At 43.2% G+C, this 21,369-nt stretch overlaps 1 protein-coding gene across 1 annotated transcript in view; it reads right to left on the reverse strand.

The window, feature by feature from the left end:
• Positions 1-6,147: 6,147 nt before the first annotated feature.
• The window catches only part of smarca1 (SWI/SNF related, matrix associated, actin dependent regulator of chromatin, subfamily a, member 1), a 28,653-nt gene continuing 13,431 nt past the window's right edge, over positions 6,148-21,369 (reverse strand). The window contains exons 8-24 of the mRNA XM_061248585.1: positions 20,715-20,846; positions 20,065-20,133; positions 19,731-19,840; positions 18,602-18,828; positions 17,964-18,085; positions 17,676-17,828; positions 17,432-17,564; positions 15,807-15,955; positions 15,248-15,376; positions 13,735-13,845; positions 13,504-13,617; positions 10,341-10,463; positions 8,652-8,784; positions 8,307-8,425; positions 7,968-8,180; positions 7,231-7,341; positions 6,148-6,760 (exon numbers count right to left, since the gene is read on the reverse strand). Coding sequence (XP_061104569.1) covers positions 6,692-6,760; positions 7,231-7,341; positions 7,968-8,180; positions 8,307-8,425; positions 8,652-8,784; positions 10,341-10,463; positions 13,504-13,617; positions 13,735-13,845; positions 15,248-15,376; positions 15,807-15,955; positions 17,432-17,564; positions 17,676-17,828; positions 17,964-18,085; positions 18,602-18,828; positions 19,731-19,840; positions 20,065-20,133; positions 20,715-20,846 — 2,217 coding nt within the window. The 3' untranslated portion in view covers positions 6,148-6,691. The remainder of the gene's footprint in view (positions 6,761-7,230; positions 7,342-7,967; positions 8,181-8,306; positions 8,426-8,651; positions 8,785-10,340; positions 10,464-13,503; positions 13,618-13,734; positions 13,846-15,247; positions 15,377-15,806; positions 15,956-17,431; positions 17,565-17,675; positions 17,829-17,963; positions 18,086-18,601; positions 18,829-19,730; positions 19,841-20,064; positions 20,134-20,714; positions 20,847-21,369) is intronic.

A 21,369-nucleotide genomic window follows, 5' to 3' on the forward strand; every position in this document is an offset into this window, starting at 1 on the left:
TCCTTTTGGAATGGCCACATTCGGTTTGGAATTGTCTGTTTGGTGCTAGGGATAGGCTTTTTTTTTCTTTTCTCTTTTTACCCACTTGAAATAAATTTTGCTTATGTTAATTTGCTTATATCGGTCTGAGGCATCAAAATTAAATGGAGACGGGTAAAAAATCAGTGAAGAATCTTAGCTTTAATGAATAAGTCAATATCCACCATTCTATGTTTACAGAACTAGCAAGTCAGCTGAAGGAATTCTGACCTCAGTGAGATCTGTTTCACGTTTGGTTATTAGCTACTCTTCCCCCGATTAGCTGTGGGTACCTTCATTTTGATTGGTGCATACACTTCTAACATACATGGAAATCTAGTAAATATAATTTGTATTTTATGACTTGTATTTCGAGATCTGTAAAACAGGATTGGTAGTTTTGTAATTTGTAAAACAAGTGTTGTGTTTTGCGATTCACTAAATATACTTACTGTACAATGCACAAAATACATGTAAATAATATTGCCACTAAATTGTGCGCTCCCTCTCAAACTTAGCTGGTGTGCGGTTAGCATTCTAATGAAAAATTGCTGCCATTGCATCACCCAGGTGTGGGTGCTGCACATTGGTGGTAGCCGAGGAGAGTTCCCCCTCATCACTTAAGTGTTTTGAGTGTGAGAAAAGTGCTATATAAATGTAACGTTTTGTTAGTTTTAGCAGAATGTCAGGACATAAAGACAGTGTACAGTAGCTGGATTTCTCTCACAGTAGCTTCTTATATGATTGCTATCAGTTAAGCATGACCATTCCCTGATATCTTTCTAAAAAAAAGTTACAAATTGCAGCTTTAAGTAATGAAAGGCCTGAGTACCTAACCCAAGTCCTACCCACCCAGTTTTGTTTCATATGTGCGCATCTTACAAAGCAGATGTGGGCCATAATAATCAAAACTCATGCCTTGAAATTACAAACAGTATCAAATGAAAAGCCATGTATGGAAAAAGCACATGCTAACATGCCAGTTATGCTTGACGATTGGGAATACTGTGGTTTCAATACTGTCCTGTAAGTATTGCTCCTCTTTGAAGACCTAACGAAGCATCAAATGAACATAATCAGAAATGTAAACATAATTAATTCATAAAGAAACCCTGCTTGGGGGCACAGGGAAAGCGGTTTGATAGAAATCTTATAGTGACGTTCAAGGATCTTGGCAGCCTATTTCTAGTAAGCTCAGTAATATTTAGAATGAATAAATGTGGAAACTGACTAAATGTTGACGCTCCGTTCTTGCAAATCAGGGAAAATGAATAGGATCTGGAATTTGTCATATTATAATAGCACTTTGTTTGAAATACATAATACCATGATGTATCAGTGGTGATGTCTGAATAATACATTTCTCAAGGATGCTGTTGCTTTGTTATTCTCCGGGGAAGTTTGTTTGTGCTAGTGGATGTACACATGAACAACATGTTGAATGCCCAGTCACAGAAAACTATTGCAGTGCACAATTATAATGACAACCATACAAATAGTTTATAGATATAGCTTGTGTATGCAGTACAGATATGCAGTATATAATTTCCACTCTTTACAAATTCTCTTTCTTTTCACTTTGTCATATTATGACTGTAGATTGGCAGGAATGGCAATTCTGTCCATTTAAAATGAAATCCACAACACAATAAAGTATGCAAAAAGTGGAGCCACTGTATATTTGTATACTTGTATTACTGGGCCTGCTCAATCTGTCCTTGATCATCTGAACCTATCTCAGGAGCAGCTCCTCCTGGCTCAAGCTGCCTTATGACATCCCAAGCAGTCTTTGAAATGGAGTCTGTACGCCTACAGTGCCCATGCTAAAGAGCTTGTTCTTAACTGTCACTTAAAGGAACTGTTGTCGGGTGGTCTACTTTTTGTCCCCAGGAATGGAAGGTAGGCGTGAGTTCATCTAAAGAGTTCATCATGCAATCAGCGATCAGCCGAAACCGAAGGGTGTACATCATGAATACTGTATTTGGAAATGCAGCAACATCGTTAACAACGGGTGTTATTGTGCAGTGACCAATGATATTCATGAAATGAGATTTGTGGAAAAAGTAAGCAGGAACTGGATAAATAAAATGACAGCAATTTGTTGTGTGCAATAAAACATCAATAATGCATCATCTACGAATAAAAACACGTGCTTTAAATCCTGTAAAAAAATAAATAAACTTGCTTCAATACATCACTCATTCTGAAGCATGAAGCACATTACACTTCAGATTCAATCGGGGGCAGCGACTGACAGACTCATTTTTCATGTACTGTTTGAGGTCTTATGTAAAACAAATCTGTCTTTCAACATCCATTACTGTCAAAGGGGCGTACGCCGTTCACCAGATTTCAGTTTACATTTCAGCCAGTCCCATCCATTAATTAACTACCCTCCCCCACCGACGCTAACTTCTACGGCAGGGAGAGATACGGGGCCCCCCCAATCAGGAGAGCTTACGGACCCGCGTTTCGCTAATCCGGCGACTCGACGGCTCAAAACGGAGGAGAAAGTTGTTTGGAAAAGGCCGGAAGGTCAGGGCTGAAGAAGAGGCGAGAGCTTCTGCAATCACATTAACCTGCGTGAATACCAGAAGATGGAGGTGGACCCAGTGCCGTTACCCTCGGCACTGAGGGCTTAAACGATCCGTCACGCCCTGAGACACACGCCAGGCTACTGGTTTACATGACCTCAAGGCAGGTAGGTGGGGTGGAGGGGGGGTTGTTGCAGGAGAGGGGGGAGAAAAACCTTCCCGCTCTTCGGTGATACAGAGGCGCAGACCTGTGAAGAACCCATCAGCGGGTGCAGCCGAGAATGCAGGGGGGACGTTTTTAGCTGCTAACCGTCCGACTTCTCAGGCTATACCGCTGCAGCGTTGATACACATACCGCTGAAAGATATTGGTGTCATTAAAATCAATAGAGCAGATGAGCATTGGCACATGGAACTCTGAGTCTCTTTCTCTGTCCTGTTGGAAGAGCGTTCTCTCTATTCAAATCAATAGTGACATTCCTTCAGAGCTGCTTTTGGTCACAGTATCTTTTCTTGTCACCGAATTGCTTACGTATTTGGACTTTGGAAACGTATTAACAAGGCTCAGTGGCTTTTGAAGTATTCTGTAAGGAAGGTGCGTCCCGGTTTTAATTTGTTGGTTCACATACATCCCCGGTAAAAACATCCTTCGGAATTCCATTTTACACCACCTACTCAAGATTTATGGTCCGCTTATTATTGTATCGGTCCTTCCAATACATTTATCACTGTGATTAATGCAGCAGTTTTTATGATATACTGTGAGCCTGTATCTTTATGGACCCCTTTTCTTATTCAGTGGCACAAAACTCAAAAGTTAATTTGACATTTCGGCTCTCGGCCCCCGACGAAGTGCTTCATTTAACTTAATAAGCTTAAATAACGGTCTCCAATCGGTCTAACTCCACCACCTTTATAGTGCTGAACAAGGAGCAGGATGGATGTCCCTAGCTGTCCTGTGTTTAAAGGAGACATTGGGAAGGATGACTCAAAAAACCTGGAACACGATACCAAGCCCAACTATGACCTGTCTTCCAGGAAGTGGTTAGTCTGCCAATACTGCTCTCCTAGCTTCTTACTGAACTTGTCACATCCTCTTTAACCACACCAACAAACACAGAAATTAGAAATTGTTGTGTGTCGGAAACACCATGCTCCTACAGTGTGAAACTCCCTGGGCATCATACAAAACAAAAGTGTAACCTTTTAAATAATTAGATTGTTTGTGAACCTCAAATAAATGCTTTAGTTTTACCAAACAAAACCTCCCCGAAGCTCTTCCGTCCACAATGGACCACTAATTGGAAGGTAATTCATAAATTTTCTCTCCTTTTTAACCGTCTGAGAGGAGACCGGCTGTAAAACAACCCAAAAAATCTCAAATTATATTAATAAAACATAATTTTAAAGGCCTTGAGTGGAAACCAAGGACATGCATAGCGAAGCAGACAGACGAATGTCTGCCATAATTCAAGATGGCTCCCTTTTTTTTTACACATCGGTTGATGGTAATCTCTGTGGGCCTCATCATTTCTTAATTATAGATAGTCCATTGTTCAACAGCAGTATGGGGCAGGAGTTTTATGAAGCCGATAAAGTCACACAGCTCTCTGTTTAGTTTTGGAGGCACTCTTTTATGAGATTGCAATTCACCCTGGATTTTCTGGTTATTGGAGGGCTTGTGTGACACATTAACAGTAAATCACGACGGCTAATGCAGGAAGAACATGTTGAGGCATATGTCTCGTTATTATGATTCTAATAAAATATCTAAAGAAAAAAAAAAGTGTTTTATTTGTTATTTTGAAATGACATCAATTACATGCCACTGAGGCTGCATGAAAGAACGCCATGTTGCCCAGTTTCATGGTCATTCAGTAACCTTGCTTCATTTGAAGAAGCACTGATTCAGAACCGATCAAACAGTGCGTGTCTGAGAATTTCTGAACATACCGGACAACACAAACCAGATGACACTGCAACTTAAATGATGTTCGCAGCAATTTCATGAAAGGTGGCCTCAAACGCATCGAAATGCCCAGTCTTTACATTTTCCCTTTTGATAAAATGAAGCGAAATTAATATAGATATTTACTGCTGGGTGTATAAACACAGCTCTACTGTGTAAAAGCTCTAGTTAGAGGGAAAATTGACTGCAATGAACATGTATACATGTCATTCATACTTAAAATCAGGACCTACAAGCACAAACACGGCAATACCGGCAAGCACATTGAATTATGCATACAGACGTCAAGGTGACGACTTTCCCTGATAAATTATTTATTTATTGTTGCAATTTTTGTATTCACTCATACAGTAAACAGCATTAACCCATAATAGATGCCGGCCTCCAGTCTGGCATGAGTAAACACGTGCATTGTTGCAACAAGACGCCGGATTCGTGTTCATATTTGTGTATACAATGCGTGTCTGTTCTGACTACAAGACAAAAGCATAATTGGGAGTGCTCATCAGCTTACTACCAAATGAAGATGGTCGTTGGGCGAGTGGGTTTTGCATTTCTTCACAGTATTAAAATGCCCCCGTGTGGACACACGCTCTCATTACTCGATGACTATAAACACAATCCGACTTACTGTCTGATGGACAAATAACGCCGGAACAGTCTTTGTTACAGTACAGACAGTTCCCAGACAGCTCAGAAAAGCTCTACCTTGGTTATGTGTAATGAACTGACATTACATAACTTAACTACAAGCAGTTGGCATTAATTTTGCAACCTCAGACTACCATAAAAAACAAGCTGGGTTAATTCTGTCAGGACTGTGCTTCAAACATACTTGTATTTGAGCAAAACTATTATGTGTCTGATGGACAAATAACACCGGAACAGTCTTTGTTACAGTACACCCTGTTCCCAGACAGCTCAGAAAAGCTCTACCTTGGTTATGTGTAATGAACTGACATTACATAACTTAACTACAAGCAGTTGGCACTCATTTTGCAACCTCAGACTACCATAAAAAACAAGCTGGGTTAATTCTGTCAGGACTGTGCTTCAAACATACTTGTATTTGAGCAAAAATATTATCATATAAGTAACGTTATAAACACAGAAAACATTATTCAAGAAACTCGTTTTTTATTTATTCCTACCAGTCAGTGTGACCAAAAACAGTAGTCGACCAAATCAGTGGCCAGGTTTTCTGTTTCAAGTGTGAATAAGAGATGTGATAGGCAATGCTGCAATTATTTTGTACAAAAATCTGAAATCAAACAGAAAAGAAATACTGTGCTAATCACGTTTTTTTTTCTTGCATTTTACTTGTGTAATATTTGAGCGACTGATCACAAGCCTTTTCAACTGCATATGGTCACGGGTTGGCTTGAAATATTCTGGGAAATTACAATTTTCAATGATCCGAACAAAACAGAATACAGTTCTGAAAAGAACTGTGGTGATATTTAAACACACCTAACAGTAAGCAACAGTAGAGACGCTCCAAAGTTGCTACGGTTACAGTATGTGCACTGCACCGTCTAGCAGGTGGCATGTGTTGTGAATGTCGTCAAACGCATCCAGATGTTTTCTGAAAGGAACGGACAAACATAGTGTGAACGCCGCACGCGGCTCAACTTTTATATTTGTTTAATAATACTGAACTGATCATTACAACAAATGAAACACTAAACCACATTTCAGAGTTTAAAATACATATATGGAAAATAGCTGGGCTGCATCGGTAAAATGCACTTTAAAGTAAAGGAAAGTGCTAAAGGTTTGTGCAAAGCGATGAGCTATATACATAACAATCAAAGGACAATTGGCAAACCCAAAACCAACCCCTCCCCCCCAACATAATTCCTCCAGCATAAAGCTTCCAAGCCATTTCTGATATGTCCGGAAATAGTAAAAACGCAGGCGTACAAAGGCCCTTCTCTTAGCATGCGAACTTAACAGGACATGGGACGATAAAAACCATTCAACGGACACAAATTGTAAAGTTTCAAAGTGCATCGAACAATTGCAACCAAAAGTATTATAAAATGGAGTTAGAATTATAAGTAGCAACTCCCTTCCACCGCAAATTTGCGCCGCGGATCGCTAATGAACGTAATGCGCTTGGCGTGAAAGCTGGTCGTTGACTGGTGATGGTAACGTGGCACGGGGAACCCTCAGGTTTTCACTTTCTTGTCTTTGCGCCCGGAGGACTCAGAAGACGTGTCCGCTTTCCTTTTCTGCACCTGGGAAAAGAGGCGACCGAAAAGACATCAGAGACACAGATCGTATGCCGCAATGCGTAAAACGTCCAGTGCTAATTCGGCTCTAAGAGTACATACAAGTCCAATTGGGACCATATGCTCTGTATGACTTAATTTAACACTGAACGTTTAACTATGCAACAAACACATTTTGGGAATAAATTATTATTAAAATATTATTATTTTTACATTACACTTCTCTCATTCTGCAGATGCTGTAATTCAGAGGGGCTTGCATAAGTCCATTCACCCGATTAATAAGAGCAGCAGTACTAGACTGGACTAACAAGATTCTCACACAACATTCCCATACACTAAGGTCAACCATCTCTGCTAACCAAGAATAAAACTCCAGATCCTGAACACATGCAAATTACATCTCTAACAAGACTACAATAACAAGGAGAAATTAAATGTTTAGGCAGATGGATTTTAGGGTGTACAATACTTACAGTCTGAGTTTTTGGGGCCCTCTTCTTTTTTTCAGCACGCTCCTTCTCCTCGATCTCCATGTTCTCCTTCTCGATCAGCGAGATGAGCGTGTTGCAGCGTCTCTGAAGCTCCTGAACACAAGGCAAAGAAAGATGAACCACAGTTGGGCAAGGGTGGTCATATTATGTTCTCTATGATTAATCTATTTATCATTTATTTTGCGCTTTCAGCATTTTAAAAAACTGTACATGTTGCCTGAATAATACATTATGAGCAAAAAATATAAATATTTGTTCATTCCGGCAATCTAAATAGAGTGCAAATTACAAAAGCTTGAATGTCAACTTGAGGATGATAAAGTGCGTAGTAAACACACTTGGGAATGGTAACAATTACAGATTTTAATAAATGAGACGTGCGTTTTCGACTTAACGGTACACCCCTGGCCAATATAAAATAAACTGACGTGGGCCATTATGTTTACGAATGCGCCGTGACGGGCTCATAACTGCGTTCATTATCTCCCATAACTCTTTGCTGTGCTTATTTTCAAACGGAAACCAAATTTGTCGGTGGGGTGAAAGGAAATGATTTATGGAAAATATTACTTTGTCCTCCTGCAAATAACCATCATACATAATGTGAAAAGGAAACAAAGTGGAGTGAAGACCGTTGCGGAAAAAGACTGTCCCGGGCAGTTATGAAAAACACGTTTAATAGGTTTTTTTTTTTTGTTTTTTTTGTGCCTTTGGCGTACCATGGCAGTGCGGGACTTTATGAACCAGTCGAATCGGAACTGGGGCGCATTGCGAACGCACTGACGCAGCTCCTCGTAAACGTTCTCCTTGTCGAAGCCCATCTTGTGCAGCATACAGATCAGGAACCTGTCCTCCTCCTCGGTGTAGTTCTTCCCTTTGCTGGTGCCGTACTGTATCCGTAACTGGTGAAACGGGGCCTTGTAGCGTGCGATCTGGAACAGCCGTACAAAAACATAAGGGCTCATGATCCGTTTGAACAAATAACAAAGTTTGAAACACAGTCAGTGGTGAACACGAAACAGGCCAATCGTCAGTTCTGAAAATCTGGAAGGGAGTACCTTGACGTCCAGAGCTTTCTTGATGCTGATCCTCCTCTGGATTCGAGCCTCGCCGCGCTCAATCTGAGCCATGATCTTCTCAATGTCCTGGAGCTCATTGCACCTTTCCCAGAAAACGGCTTTAAAACACACAGAACCTGCATCACACTCTCTCCACATCTCCCAAGAAACAGCTTTACAACAGAGAAAGAGCTTTACACTGTCTGAATATGGAAATGTATTTATTTTTTTCCCCCACTTGATATGAATTTCTGTTTCACTACGAATAAAAACACGCACACGGTCGGTGGAGTGAGCTGGATGAATACGGGACAGTGAGGTGTAATCTCGGGAGTCGCACCCTACCGGAATATTCAATGACTTCCTCGGGGCTCTTCCCTTCTACTTCGCGGGCGATGTTGTCGATGTCGTCTCGCCCGTACTTCTCATTCGCTTTTATGAACTGATTGAAGTCACGCTTGTTCCAGCTTGTGAACCCCTACAATAAATTAAAGGGATACTTTATTTTTTTTAAACACTAACATACCTTGTAAAATAAATGAATAAATAAATTAAAAAACAATCCGGCAAGTAAGTGTCAAAAATGACTCAAGTCATGACGTAGTACTATACTTTTCCTCACTTGCTGGTCCAGGGTCTGTCATTAATATTTTCTGTTCTCATTTGTCTGGTAATGTCTCTGTGAAAAATACCGTAACACGTGCTGTCTCATGTCGCTTTGGGACTAAGTCAGTGGAGGTGTGTGATAAGAAGACACGTTCTGCATGAAGGTAATAAGCATGCAAGTCTTTCTGAAAACCGTGACACATATCCCCCACACGTTGAGAGAAATAAAACCTTTCTCTAGGTGTGGGCTTTTGTACAGGGGCGTTTGAGGGAAGTAAAACCTTTCTCTAGGTGTGGGCTTTTGCACAGGGGCATTTGAGGGAAGTAAAACCTTTCTCTAGGTGTGGGCTTTTGCACAGGGGCATTTGAGGGAAGTAAAACCTTTCTCTAGGTGTGGGCTTTTATACAGGGGCGTTTGAGGGAAGTAAAACCTTTCTCTAGGTGTGGGCTTTTGTACAGGGCCGTTTGAGGGACGTAAAACCTTTCTCTAGGTGTGGACTTTTGTACAGGGGTGTTTGAGGGAAGTAACTTTTCTCTAGGTGTGGACTTTTCTACAGGGGCGTTTGAGGGAAGTAAAACCTTTCTCTAGGTGTGGGCTTTTGCACAGGGGTGTTTGAGGGAAGTAAAACCTTTCTCTAGGTGTGGGCTTTTATACAGGGGCGTTTTAGGGAAGTAAAACCTTTCTCTAGGTGTGGGCTTTTGTACAGGGCCGTTTGAGGGAAGTAAAACCTTTCTCTAGGTGTGGACTTTTGTACAGGGGTGTTTGAGGGAAGTAAAACTTTTCTCTAGGTGTGGGCTTTTGTACAGGGGCGTTTGAGGGAAGTAAAACCTTTCTCTAGGTGTGGGCTTTTATACAGGGCCGTTTGAGGGAAGTAAAACCTTTCTCTAGGTGTGGGCTTTTGTACAGGGGCGTTTGAGGGAAGTAAAACCTTTCTCTAGGTTTGGGCTTTTGCACAGGGGCGTTTGAGGGAAGTAAAACCTTTCTCTAGGTGTGGGCTTTTGCACAGGGGTGTTTGAGGGAAGTAAAACCTTTCTCTAGGTGTGGGCTTTTATACAGGGGCGTTTTAGGGAAGTAAAACCTTTCTCTAGGTGTGGGCTTTTGTACAGGGCCGTTTGAGGGAAGTAAAACCTTTCTCTAGGTGTGGACTTTTGTACAGGGGTGTTTGAGGGAAGTAAAACTTTTCTCTAGGTGTGGGCTTTTGTACAGGGGCGTTTGAGGGAAGTAAAACCTTTCTCTAGGTGTGGGCTTTTATACAGGGCCGTTTGAGGGAAGTAAAACCTTTCTCTAGGTGTGGGCTTTTGTACAGGGGCGTTTGAGGGAAGTAAAACCTTTCTCTAGGTTTGGGCTTTTGCACAGGGGCGTTTGAGGGAAGTAAAACCTTTCTCTAGGTTTGGGCTTTTGTACAGGGGCATTTGAGGGAAGCCTGCCTGTGTCAGGAGCTTCTCCTTCTCCTCTGCTTCTTCGGGAGAGAGCGGTTCCGCCTCATCGATCTTCCTCTGTTCCTCCTTTTGGACCTGCGCTGCGTTGGGGATGTCTGGAGTCCGGGGAACCTGCCCAGACAGCGCACAACTATTACTGAGCAAGCTGTAGATCAGACCAGGGTCAAATACATCATTGTTTTGCATTCAATTATTCTCCTGTGCTCGACTGATCTTGGCTGGTACAACTGAGCCAACCAGGAGGACCAGGAGGCAGGGGTTTGCACTTTCGGAGAGCGTTTCATAGGTTCCAATACACCAGACAAGCTCAGTAAAGCACAGAAGTCAGTCCTGGCAAGCAGGCTTATTCACGTATGTGTACAATGCACTGGATGTCCATCACCACCGAAAAATATCATTTTATGCAGATTGTCTTGATGTTGACATCATAATATATTCAACGACCTAAAGCAAATCCTCCAGCAGTATAAGAACGTGCTCATGCTTAATAAAACAAATTCAATTTCATAATAATAAGAGCTTAGTAGCAGCATTTATTTTATTTGGTTATTTATAACCATTAAAATGATTTTGATTAAACATGGTCTTGAGGTACACTGAGTCAAAGTTGTCAGGCACCATTACTAATGCAAATGCGATCCAGGCCCTGTTGGCTACACTCAGGATGCTGACACTAACGATTTGAAAATGTTCCTCTGTGCCGGGTTTAAGGTTAATAAGATAATGATCCGTTGGTTTTTGTAATTTATTATGTGGATAAATCAATACAAATATATACACATCTGGAAGGAGATGCAGTTTCCACAAACCAATAAAGCCTACAGCCCTGAGGAGAGTTTTCAGTGTATTCCTGGGTTACTAGCTAGTCACTGCAGCCAGTTGGCATGCGAAGAGTGAAGACCATTACAGCTGTGGTATACCTAGTGGACATGAAAACTGTGGTGTGGTGTCAGGTGGAGGCATCATGCAGACCGCCAAAGAAAAACACCTCAACAGGATTCGGGTAATACCTTCAGGCAGTTCATTTCTAGACGACCGCTACTGTTATTGCCACTATAGCCAGCTTCTGCTGAATGGTAGAGGCGAAGCAGGTGTGGGCTTGGTTTATACTAGGATGGGAGACCTCCTGGAACAAAATAAGTTGTTTTCCCTCAGGGCAATTAAACCCCAGTGCAGTGATGGGGACACTGTGCTGTCGGAGACGGCGTCTTTCGGATGAAGCTTTAAACCGAGGCCCTGCCTCTCTGTGGTCATTAAAGATCCCGTGACATTCATTGCAAAGAGTAGGGGGTTCCCCAGTTCCTGTTAATAATTTTGTAACCACTTTTTTATGTAGTTGCACCTAATTAAGAAGAAATATCAGCTTGTTAAAATTCTGGGATTGCAATTGTGGTTGGAACGAAAATAAGCATACACAGGGTTCCCTCAGGGCCGACTTGGATACGCCCGGTGTACGTAAAGCACAGAAATGCAAGCAATTAGCCATTATTACAAAAAGGATACGTTCCCAAGTCTGGGCACGAGACTCAAAACAGAATGGCCTCTCACAGAGACAGAAGTCTAGAGGAAAAGGCAGCCCTGCTTCAACTATTGGCTATGCTCTTATATGGCTTCCTCCCAGAGCACAGGAGACAGTGGATGATTCGGTTCTACTTAAACACATTCCCTTCCCTTGCTATCTTCCCTTGAGTGAACTACTTTGTGAAGAAATGAGAAAGTCGTTAAGTAGGTGAAGTTTCGACTTCGACTAAATATAGTATTGATGATATATACATATTTTTAGAAATATGTATATATCTCTTTCTTTGCTGAGTGCGGGCATACTGCAGACTGCACTACATGTCGGCATTCTATTTTCCAACGGTACGGGAGAAGAGTCATAAGTCTCCCCCAATTGTAATAAAAAGCTCCCCCTTTTCCTCTGTCATCTATTGGACTGTGATTGGACCACAGCTTGGACCCAAAGATGGCTCCAGCTCCTGCAAAGTACATTGTTTTTGTGTTTCATGCAACGTTTTGCCTCTGTGGCAAGAATGCCACCAACCGGGAAATAATACTTGCGAGGTTCCAGCAGTAGGGGGCAGCCACGTTGCATTTCGGCCTGTAACAAGTGGAGCAATCATTTATCGCAAGATTACCCATAATCCATACTATTTTAGGGTTCGTTTTCACACTGCCTCAAATGAGCCTCAAACCACTGTGCGAATGCCAGATAGATACGCAAGTATATCGATCGATAATTAAGTAATTAAGGCCAGGCGTTGGCATAAAAAACAGAAACTGATACAGCCCTGGCGCTTACAAACTCTGCCTTAGCCAATTTGCGATCAACCTTGTGTGAGGCTTTTACAGTAGGCCTCCCTGGCTATGCGAGGGAACAGGCACAGCTGGCAGCAGCCAAAGAGGACCAGCCCGCTCTCCTCTGTCTTACCAACTGGCAGTTTAGAGTACAGCCACAGCTGTCTGCCCAAGCCCACAGGCTCTTCTCAGGGCCTTCCGCAGGGGTTAGCCGCTAATGAAATGGCGCCATGTGTGCCCCTAGAACAGGGCTGCCCAATCTACCTTCCAGTAGGTTCTACTCCAACAAAAAACAAAGCACACCTCGTTCATCACCTGCTAATCAGTAATAATTCATTATAATTCCTTGCTTTTCTCATACTCAGGAGTGCCTTAGTGATGAGGGCAAAACTTGTCTCAGCCACCACCACCACCACCTCAGCACCCACCTGAGTGATGCAACGGCAGCCATTTTAGTGCCAGAGTGCTCACCACAAACAGCAGCGGTGGAGAGGGAGAGTGGTTATTCCGAATCAGTGCCAAATTAAGGTTGAACTGAAAACCTGCAGGGATGACAGATCTCCAAGAACAGGGTTGAGCAGTAAATGGTAAATGGTTTGCGTTTATATAGCTGTACAATTGATGCTTCTCATTCACTAATTCATGCACACACTCACACACCAACAATGATTGGCAGCCATGTAAGGCACCAACCAGCTTGTCAGGAGCATTTAGGGGTTAGGTGTCTTGCTCAGGGGCACTTAAACACACACCCAGGGCGGGATTGAACCGGCAACCCTCCGACTGCCAGCCGACTGCTCTTACCGCCTGAGCCATGTCGCCCAGTTTGGGGGTCGGGGAGGGGGTTGCTCACCTTGTAGCCGATGGTCTTCCTGTAGTGGAGGATCTCCATCTCCAGCAGCTCAAACAGGCGCGGGGGGAAGAACTGGAAGTCCTGGATGTTGGGCTGCTTCGGGGGCCTCGGCGCCTGGGTGAATTCAGACAGAGGAGCGTGGACAGGTTTCTTTCCCAACGCGCGGTCGCGACGCGGTCGCAGTCATAAGGCGGTCACCGCCGCAGTTTATTTAGGCACAAACCCCCCTACCTTCGGAGCCCTGGGCTCGCTGACTCGCAGGGCTTCTCTGAAATACGCGTCCACCGCGTAGTTGGCCTTCCTCTCCCGTTTCGGTGGCTCGATCCATTCCATCATGCTGAGCTGAAAGTCAGAAAGTCAAAGTTAACAGGAAGCACAGCTCACACCGAGTCTTCCCGAGATATTGTCAGAATACAGTCGCTCGCAGCGGTTATGAGTATTAGCTTGTCGCAGAAAAATATTACAGAGCTAATATAGACCTTACGGAATGCACACATAAATATGAATGCATGGCTGGCCAAGTGAATGAATGAATACATATTTACATTGTTTTTGCATTCCGTGTAAATTGAACTGAAACCATTCCTGCAATAAGCTCGGATTCCTTTATTTTTTGTGTGCACATTGTAAAAATATACAGTGCAGTACAGTATTTGAAATTTTAACAGCGACAACATTTTGCTTGGCCCCTAAACTCCAGCACACTGGACTTGAAACGAAAGAATGAATGTTGGCTTCAAGCGCGTACTGTGAACCTTCATTTGAGGGTATTTACAGTACTTAATGTGATCCTTGTAAGAATTAGAGCCTTATTATATAGTCATCCACCCAATTTTAGGGGCTAAAAATAATGGAACAAATTGACAATCTTAACTAAAGGCATCACATTTAGTCCTTGGTCGCAAATCCTTTGCATTCGTTGACTGGCTGCACATAGACATCACCAGATGCTGGTTATCTTCCCCGGTGCCAGGCCTGTACTGCAGCCATCTTCACTTAGATCCTGTTTGTTTCCGGGGCTTTCTGCCTTCAGTCTTGTCTTCTAGTTCAATTCGATTCAGGTCAAGTGACTGGCTCAGCTAGCTGAGAACATTCCTCTTTTTGGCTCTGGCCCTTGCTTGCTTTAGCAGTGTGTTTGGGCTCACTGTTTCTGTACACAGAACTCATCCTGCTGCTGCTGTCAGCAGGCACACCATCAATACAGAGATGCCCAAGCCAAATCTAAAAAGGTGAGGTCAGAAAGTGATTGATTTCTGACAGAATGCCCCTCTTGACAATGGACCGATGGTGTACATTGATGGTGTGTCAATGTTTTCACACACTAAATGCTTTGGCTACGTCTGCTACCGATTTAATCAGATTTTTCAGCCTCATAATGGCCTGCGTGACTGGAACTGATTCGTCTTTGGTCCTGACGTTCAACAGCAACTCTAAATGCAAATACAATACCATACAAAATAGGCAGGTTTAAAAAGTCAAATTGGGCCCCCAAAGTCTCTGGAACAATTGCCACAGCAGCGGAAGAGAATTTTTATTAGATTATTTATGTGCTTAACAGACACCCTGAACTAGGTGACTTGCACACCTTATGTTTATATTGTCCGTTTATTGAGCTGGACATTTACTGAAGCAGTTGAAGCTAGCAGAGCACTACCCTAGCTATCTTCAGTTTATAAGGTCACCACTACTGTTTAATGTCTTGCCTGAAAGAGGGATAGTCACGAACGTCCATAAGCCGAGATACCTTTTGCTTTTCCCTGTAGTCCTCCCCTTCAAAATTGTAGAGGCTGGTTTCCACAGTGCCAGTGTCCACTGTGAAGTTCCTCAGAGAGCCTTCGCCCATCTTCTGTAGCCGTTCGTTCATTTCTGCGGTCTGGAGCAAAAATACAAATGTATGTTATTATTCTATTGGTCAATTTCTCTGCACTGCATTTAATGTGTCCTATTTGAGAGATTTTCCAGATTTTGTTATGTATTTTTATATACAGGATACTCTTTTATATACAGTCTTGTTTTTGTTTTTATGTTTTGTCTTTGTAAGCGACTTTTATGAATATCTTTTATGCTGCCCTATTGGCCAGGTCTTGTAAATGGAGTTGGAATTTATATAGTGCACATTCACACACCAATGCCGATTGGCTGCCATGCAAGGCACCAACCAGCTCGTAGAGACTTTCACCTGGTTAAATATAGGCTTAACAAATTTAAAACAAAAAAACATGGGCGGTGTGCTTGGCAGTGAGCGGGGCCTTGGACCCCGCAGGTGGTCTCAGGAGGGCACCGGAGAGCCACTCCGCCCTCACCTTCTTCTCCCCGCGCTCCAGTATGGTGTTGATGTCCTCGTCTGTGAGCTCGCTGTCTTTGGAGGCGAAGACGTGCGTGGCCCCGTGCCGGATCATCTGCAGCATCTCGTCCTTGGCCAGTTTGCTGGACTGCTGGTCAATCAGCCTCCCTGGAGGGTAGCGTTTTTTAGCGGAAAAACATCCATACAGTTCTCACGCGTTAGCTTCAAATAGCAGAACCCATCTCTCACAAGATGGGCACATATCAATATACAGTATATGACCGAATGCAAATGGTGACTGACATAATCCTTTCTGCATGGACTTATGTGAAGCTGGTTTGAGAATACAGTGCCACTCCAGCAGGCAGATAAGGGGCTTTAAATTAATGCTTCGTAACTGCTCAAAAATTGAGAATTTGTACCGTGCTCTTATTGGGCAGCATCTGTGCTTGTCAACTTGTTCATGACAGAAATAGGATTATAACTGTCTGAGGTGACCATGCTGAATATCTTACATTTACCTTTCAGCATTGAGCAGATGCTCTTAGCAACTTGAAGAAATTAACATTCTTTATTCCTTAAACTCTACAGTATTTGATTACGTTCTGAAGTACTCAATGATACAATGGCAGTGCCCCTGTTGAACTGAACCTGTAGCCTTTGAGTTACTGTAAAACCCTGCGTTAATGCGCCAAACAATAACACAAATTCAGATACAACGTGATCATCGCTGGGCTCCCGTCCTCCCCTTTACTCATCTCTTACATTTTTAATGAAGGATTAGTGCTGACAATGCAGCCGCCATTAGTTTCACTTGATGTATAACGTTGTAAAATGATAACCGGTCGTGCTACACTCAGTTAACTTATGTAATTTCTAGCTATATATACATTTGTCACATTTTGTTTGTCATAATCAGCCTATTTCCTACATGTTTAACTTGCGTGTGTGTATTATGTTAAACATCAGTTATATGCTTCCTGTTTTTCTCTGTCAAAATTCAATAAAGGAAATTGATTTATCTCATATAATGTACGTGCATTTGGATTTAGGCCTTTTGAATGGGTGATAATGAGTGAAAACATCAACTCTCTCACACAGTAACTGAAAGACTGACTGAAAAAAAAAGAAAAAAGATTAACCTCGCAAAAACGCAACCCTGCATTTTATGTAAGTTAATTGTTTGGACCCCATTTATCGCCTTATGGCAGGGTTTTGCTCCATTTATAAACCCAGTTCCCAAAGCGCTGCACTGCCATCATTCATTCATTCATTCATTCATTATCCTAACCCGCTTATCCTGAACAGGGTCGCAGGGGGGCTGGAGCCTATATCAGCCTACATTGGGCGAAAGGCAGGAATACACCCTGGACAGGTCGCCAGTCCATCGCAGGGCACACACACCATTCACTCACACACTCATACCTATGGGCAATTTAGACTCTCCAATCAGCCTAACCTGCATGTCTTTGGACTGTGGGAGGAAACCGGAGTACCCGGACAAAAACCCACGCAGACACGGGGAGAACATGCAAACTCCACACAGAGAGGCCCCGGCCGACGGGGATTCGAACCCAGGACCTCCTTGCTGTGAGGCGGCAGTGCTACCCACTGCACCATCCGTGCTGCCCTGCCATCATTCACCTTGCTGAATAACGATGGAGTCCAGCCGCAGTTTCATTTCGGCCCTCTCCACAATCCTCTCTTCAACCGTGTTGTCGGTGATTAGGCGAAACACACGTACCGTTTTCTTCTGGCCAATCCGGTGGGCGCGATCCTGGAAAAAATGAAACAGCGAGTCAAAATGAAGAATTAAGAACATGAACGTAGAAAAGTCAGAGAACGACTTAACAACGTATGCATTCAGCGTGCAAACCGTTATACCAACCATCGCCTGCAGGTCGACTTGCGGGTTCCAGTCAGAGTCGTACAGGATGACGACATCGGCGGTTGCCAGGTTGATGCCGAGCCCCCCTGCCCTGGTGCTGAGCATGAAGATGAACTTGGTGCTGTTTGGAGCGTTGTAGGCCTCTATCGCTTCCTGCCAGGATTTAAAAAATAAACAAGCAACCAAATGGTTAGCGAGGTTAATGAGGTCTCAGAGCCGGTGCGTACACTGTAAACAGAATCTATGATTATCCTTTCCAGGACAGATTGGGGAAGGGGCATTCTGCACCTGTCTGGCTTCATGTGGGGTGTTCCCGTCTAGACGACAGTACTCATGGCCTCTCCACATGCAGTAATCTTCTAGGATGTCCAAGACTCGAGTCATCTGACTGAAGATGAGCACTCTGGACCCTACAGACACAGCAAACACATGTAGTGGACACTGGGTTAAGAGAAAGCGCCTTTCGAACAGTTAGTGCAAAAGTACAGTCAGTTACCGTGGAAAGGCATTCTCAGATTAACAAACTCTGCTATTACAGAATCTATTGTTAGTCTCCATGTAAAGCTGAAAAATAGTGACAGTATTAGTTTAAGAACCAAAAGTACCAGACAGTTTTCGCTAAGAAGATGGATAGGTTTAAATCTGTGGCTTTTTTCCAGTGCAATTCTCAGACTCTTGGAAATTTTGTGGAATAGATATACTTTTGTCCAGTCTCTTTGACAACAAATGTGACACAAGAAAACCATGGAATTGATAATTTATGTAAACCCCCAAAATGTAAAACGAGCAGGTCCTATGGGAGGTGAGGAATACCAAGGTCTATCAAAATCAGAATTGGACTTGGTCACTCTCCAGAGGAGAATCCAACCCCCCCCCCCCCCCCCCAGAAAAAGACATCTGCGACAAACAAATGATATTTCCCCAACCTTGCTCTTTGACTTTGGGGAGCAGTTTGTCAAGGGCGACCATTTTGCCACTGTTGGTGACCAGGTGTGTGTCGGTGGTGTAAGGAGGGCCGGGCTCCGCCCCGTCAAAGAGATAGGGGTGATTGCAGCACTTCCGCAGCTGCATCAAGATGTTCAGCAGCCTCATCTTGTCCATCTTCCCAGCCGAGTTGAGAATGTCGATGTCCTTCATCAGTATCTTCGTGTACCTAGTCAAAATGAAACCAAACTGAAAACTCGAACAAACCAGTAACTATGCTACATTCACTCAATGCTACATTCGTACAAGCCTGGAAGCAACACTTTGTTTTGATGGCGTGGCTCGCACTTGTTAATCAAACACCAAAGTGGAGATTTTAAATTAACGTGGCTACAATTGACTTTTTGCATTTGCGCGACATCTGAGAACAGAAAAAACGGCAATATGATATGGAACTATGATTACATTACATTATTACAAGGCATTTAGCAGACGCTCTTATCCAGAGCGAAGTACCTTGAAGTGCAGATCGAACACAGGAACAAGTGTGAAGAGGACTCTAGAGGACAGTGCGGTTCTGACTCCTAGTGTGACCATACAGATAAAATCGGAACCCTTGAAGAATACATCAACTTACAAACTAGCATACCATGGTTCGCAGCTAGAATACCCCGAGCACAACAATACAATAACTAATACAAAATACAATATCTATATATAACTATATAAGTGCCATTATAGTCTATATATGATATGTAGCTACCATTAGTTATACACCACTGCTAAGCTGTATATGGTTTGTTTCATCAAATTAATATTGCTTGCAACATTGCTATTCCGTATGTCTTTATCTAGTGGAGGCAGTGCAATATAATCGTTGGGGAAACTGGGCTTGTAACTCAAGATAGTAGGCCTGATTATCAATGGGATAGTTGCTGTTGTTCCCTTGAGCGAGGTACTTAACCAGAAGTGCTTCAGTAAATCTCCAGATGAATAAATGTACGGTGTGTAAAATACAAGCTGTGCAAGTCACTCTGGATAAGAGCACCTGCTGAATGCCGGGATATAATAAATAAATGTAAAAGCAACACACCTTTTACGTGCGCTACATGCAAGCCGGTCGCCGCTTACCATTCTCTCTGCATCTTGCTCAGTCCCAGGTATATTTTCACTTCCTTTTTGGGCGGCAGACTCTTCTCCACGTCGGCTTTAATGCGGCGGAGCAAAAAAGGCCGCAGGACCTTAACAAGTACAAACTATAACTGTAAACAAACAGTTTTCGGGGGGTTTAGCATGCAGGCAGTGTTTTTGCTAACGTAGCGATACAGTGCTCCTTCCCACTCTGTTGATTTCAGAATTTGTATTTTTTTAACATTGGGGTCTTTCTGTCAGTAGGCTGCAGTTAGTAATGAAGAGACTCCTGCCAGAGCGGGGCGTTCGGATACGGCAGACTCGCCAAACGTACCGCGTGCAGGCGCTCCACCAGTTTCTGGTCCCCCAGACAGTTGTTTGTGTCAAACCACGAATCAAAGTCCTAAGAGGAAAAACAAGATGAAAATGAATAATAATAATAAAAAACAAGCACACAGTGTTCATTTTTAATGCAGCAGCGCTGTTCAAAAGCGCGCTGACTAGTGGGGTTCAGAGCGTAGCTTATGCGCCGGGAGAGGAGCGCGGGGGGGGGGGAGCGTTCGAATCCGGGTGCTCGCCGTGCGTACGATTGTCAAGAGCCCGGGGAGAGGCGGTATCTGCCGTCCGAGCCTCGCGCCTGCCACAAACATTAGCTGAGGGAGGCTGGGGGGGGGCGTGTCGCTCCCGGCTCACTTTCGGATTGCCGCACAGCTAAAACATCCCCCCGCGATGAGCGCGGCTCACTGAAGTAGGGGAGTCCAAGAGGAGCGGCAGAAAGTATGACAGCGCTGGAGGGCCGGTGCAGGAATTGGGAAAACAACACAAGAATGCAGTTATAATTGCCTCAGGCAGATTTTGTTTATTTCTTTCTTTTTTTTTTTTTTATCTTGCAAAACAAAAAAGGCATACTAAACAATTTTTTTATGTTTTTTTTCTGTTTGTGAAACAACGCGGAACCACAGCACCGCGAGGACGGAAACGTACGTTTGCGGAGTTGAAGACATCCGGTAAGAGGAAGTTGAGGAGGGACCACAGCTCGTGAAGGTTATTCTGCAGTGGGGTTCCGGTCAGCAGGAGTCGGTTGGTGGTCTTAAACTCGCGGACAATTTCAGACAACTGTGGAGAAACTGGCACCATTTACACACACGTAGAAGAAATACAGCAAAACCCCACTATAACACAATCAGTGGGGTCCAAAATATTAAATCACATTGTGAGGTTAATGAAGAATTATATTTCACCAGCCTCATCTTGCAGATTTCGTGGGAAAGAAATCAATATACCTGCTGCATATTTTCTAGAATTTACCCATGGTTGCTGCCTTTTGGACTCCGGTTCAACAATGGGTTACACACCATTCTGTCTATTTTATTCTAACAGCATTAAATATACTTGAGTGACCAATGCCCTGTAATAAATAAAGCAATAATACAGTTAAAACGGTTCCTTAAATATAATGCAATTTTGGCAGCCATTATGGCAAAAAGAATCATAATCAGCCTACACTGATTCAAGAAGTGGGAGATAATCAGTGAAGGTGAGACTTGGGAGATTGTAAACATGTATTAGTGGATTATTAATATTACTATTTTTAGTATTTTCATATTTGTTATTCTTGGCAAGGAAATAGATTACATGG

The sequence above is a fragment of the Conger conger genome, chromosome 7, assembly GCF_963514075.1.
Source record: "Conger conger chromosome 7, fConCon1.1, whole genome shotgun sequence".
Taxonomy (NCBI): Eukaryota; Metazoa; Chordata; class Actinopteri; order Anguilliformes; family Congridae; genus Conger; species Conger conger.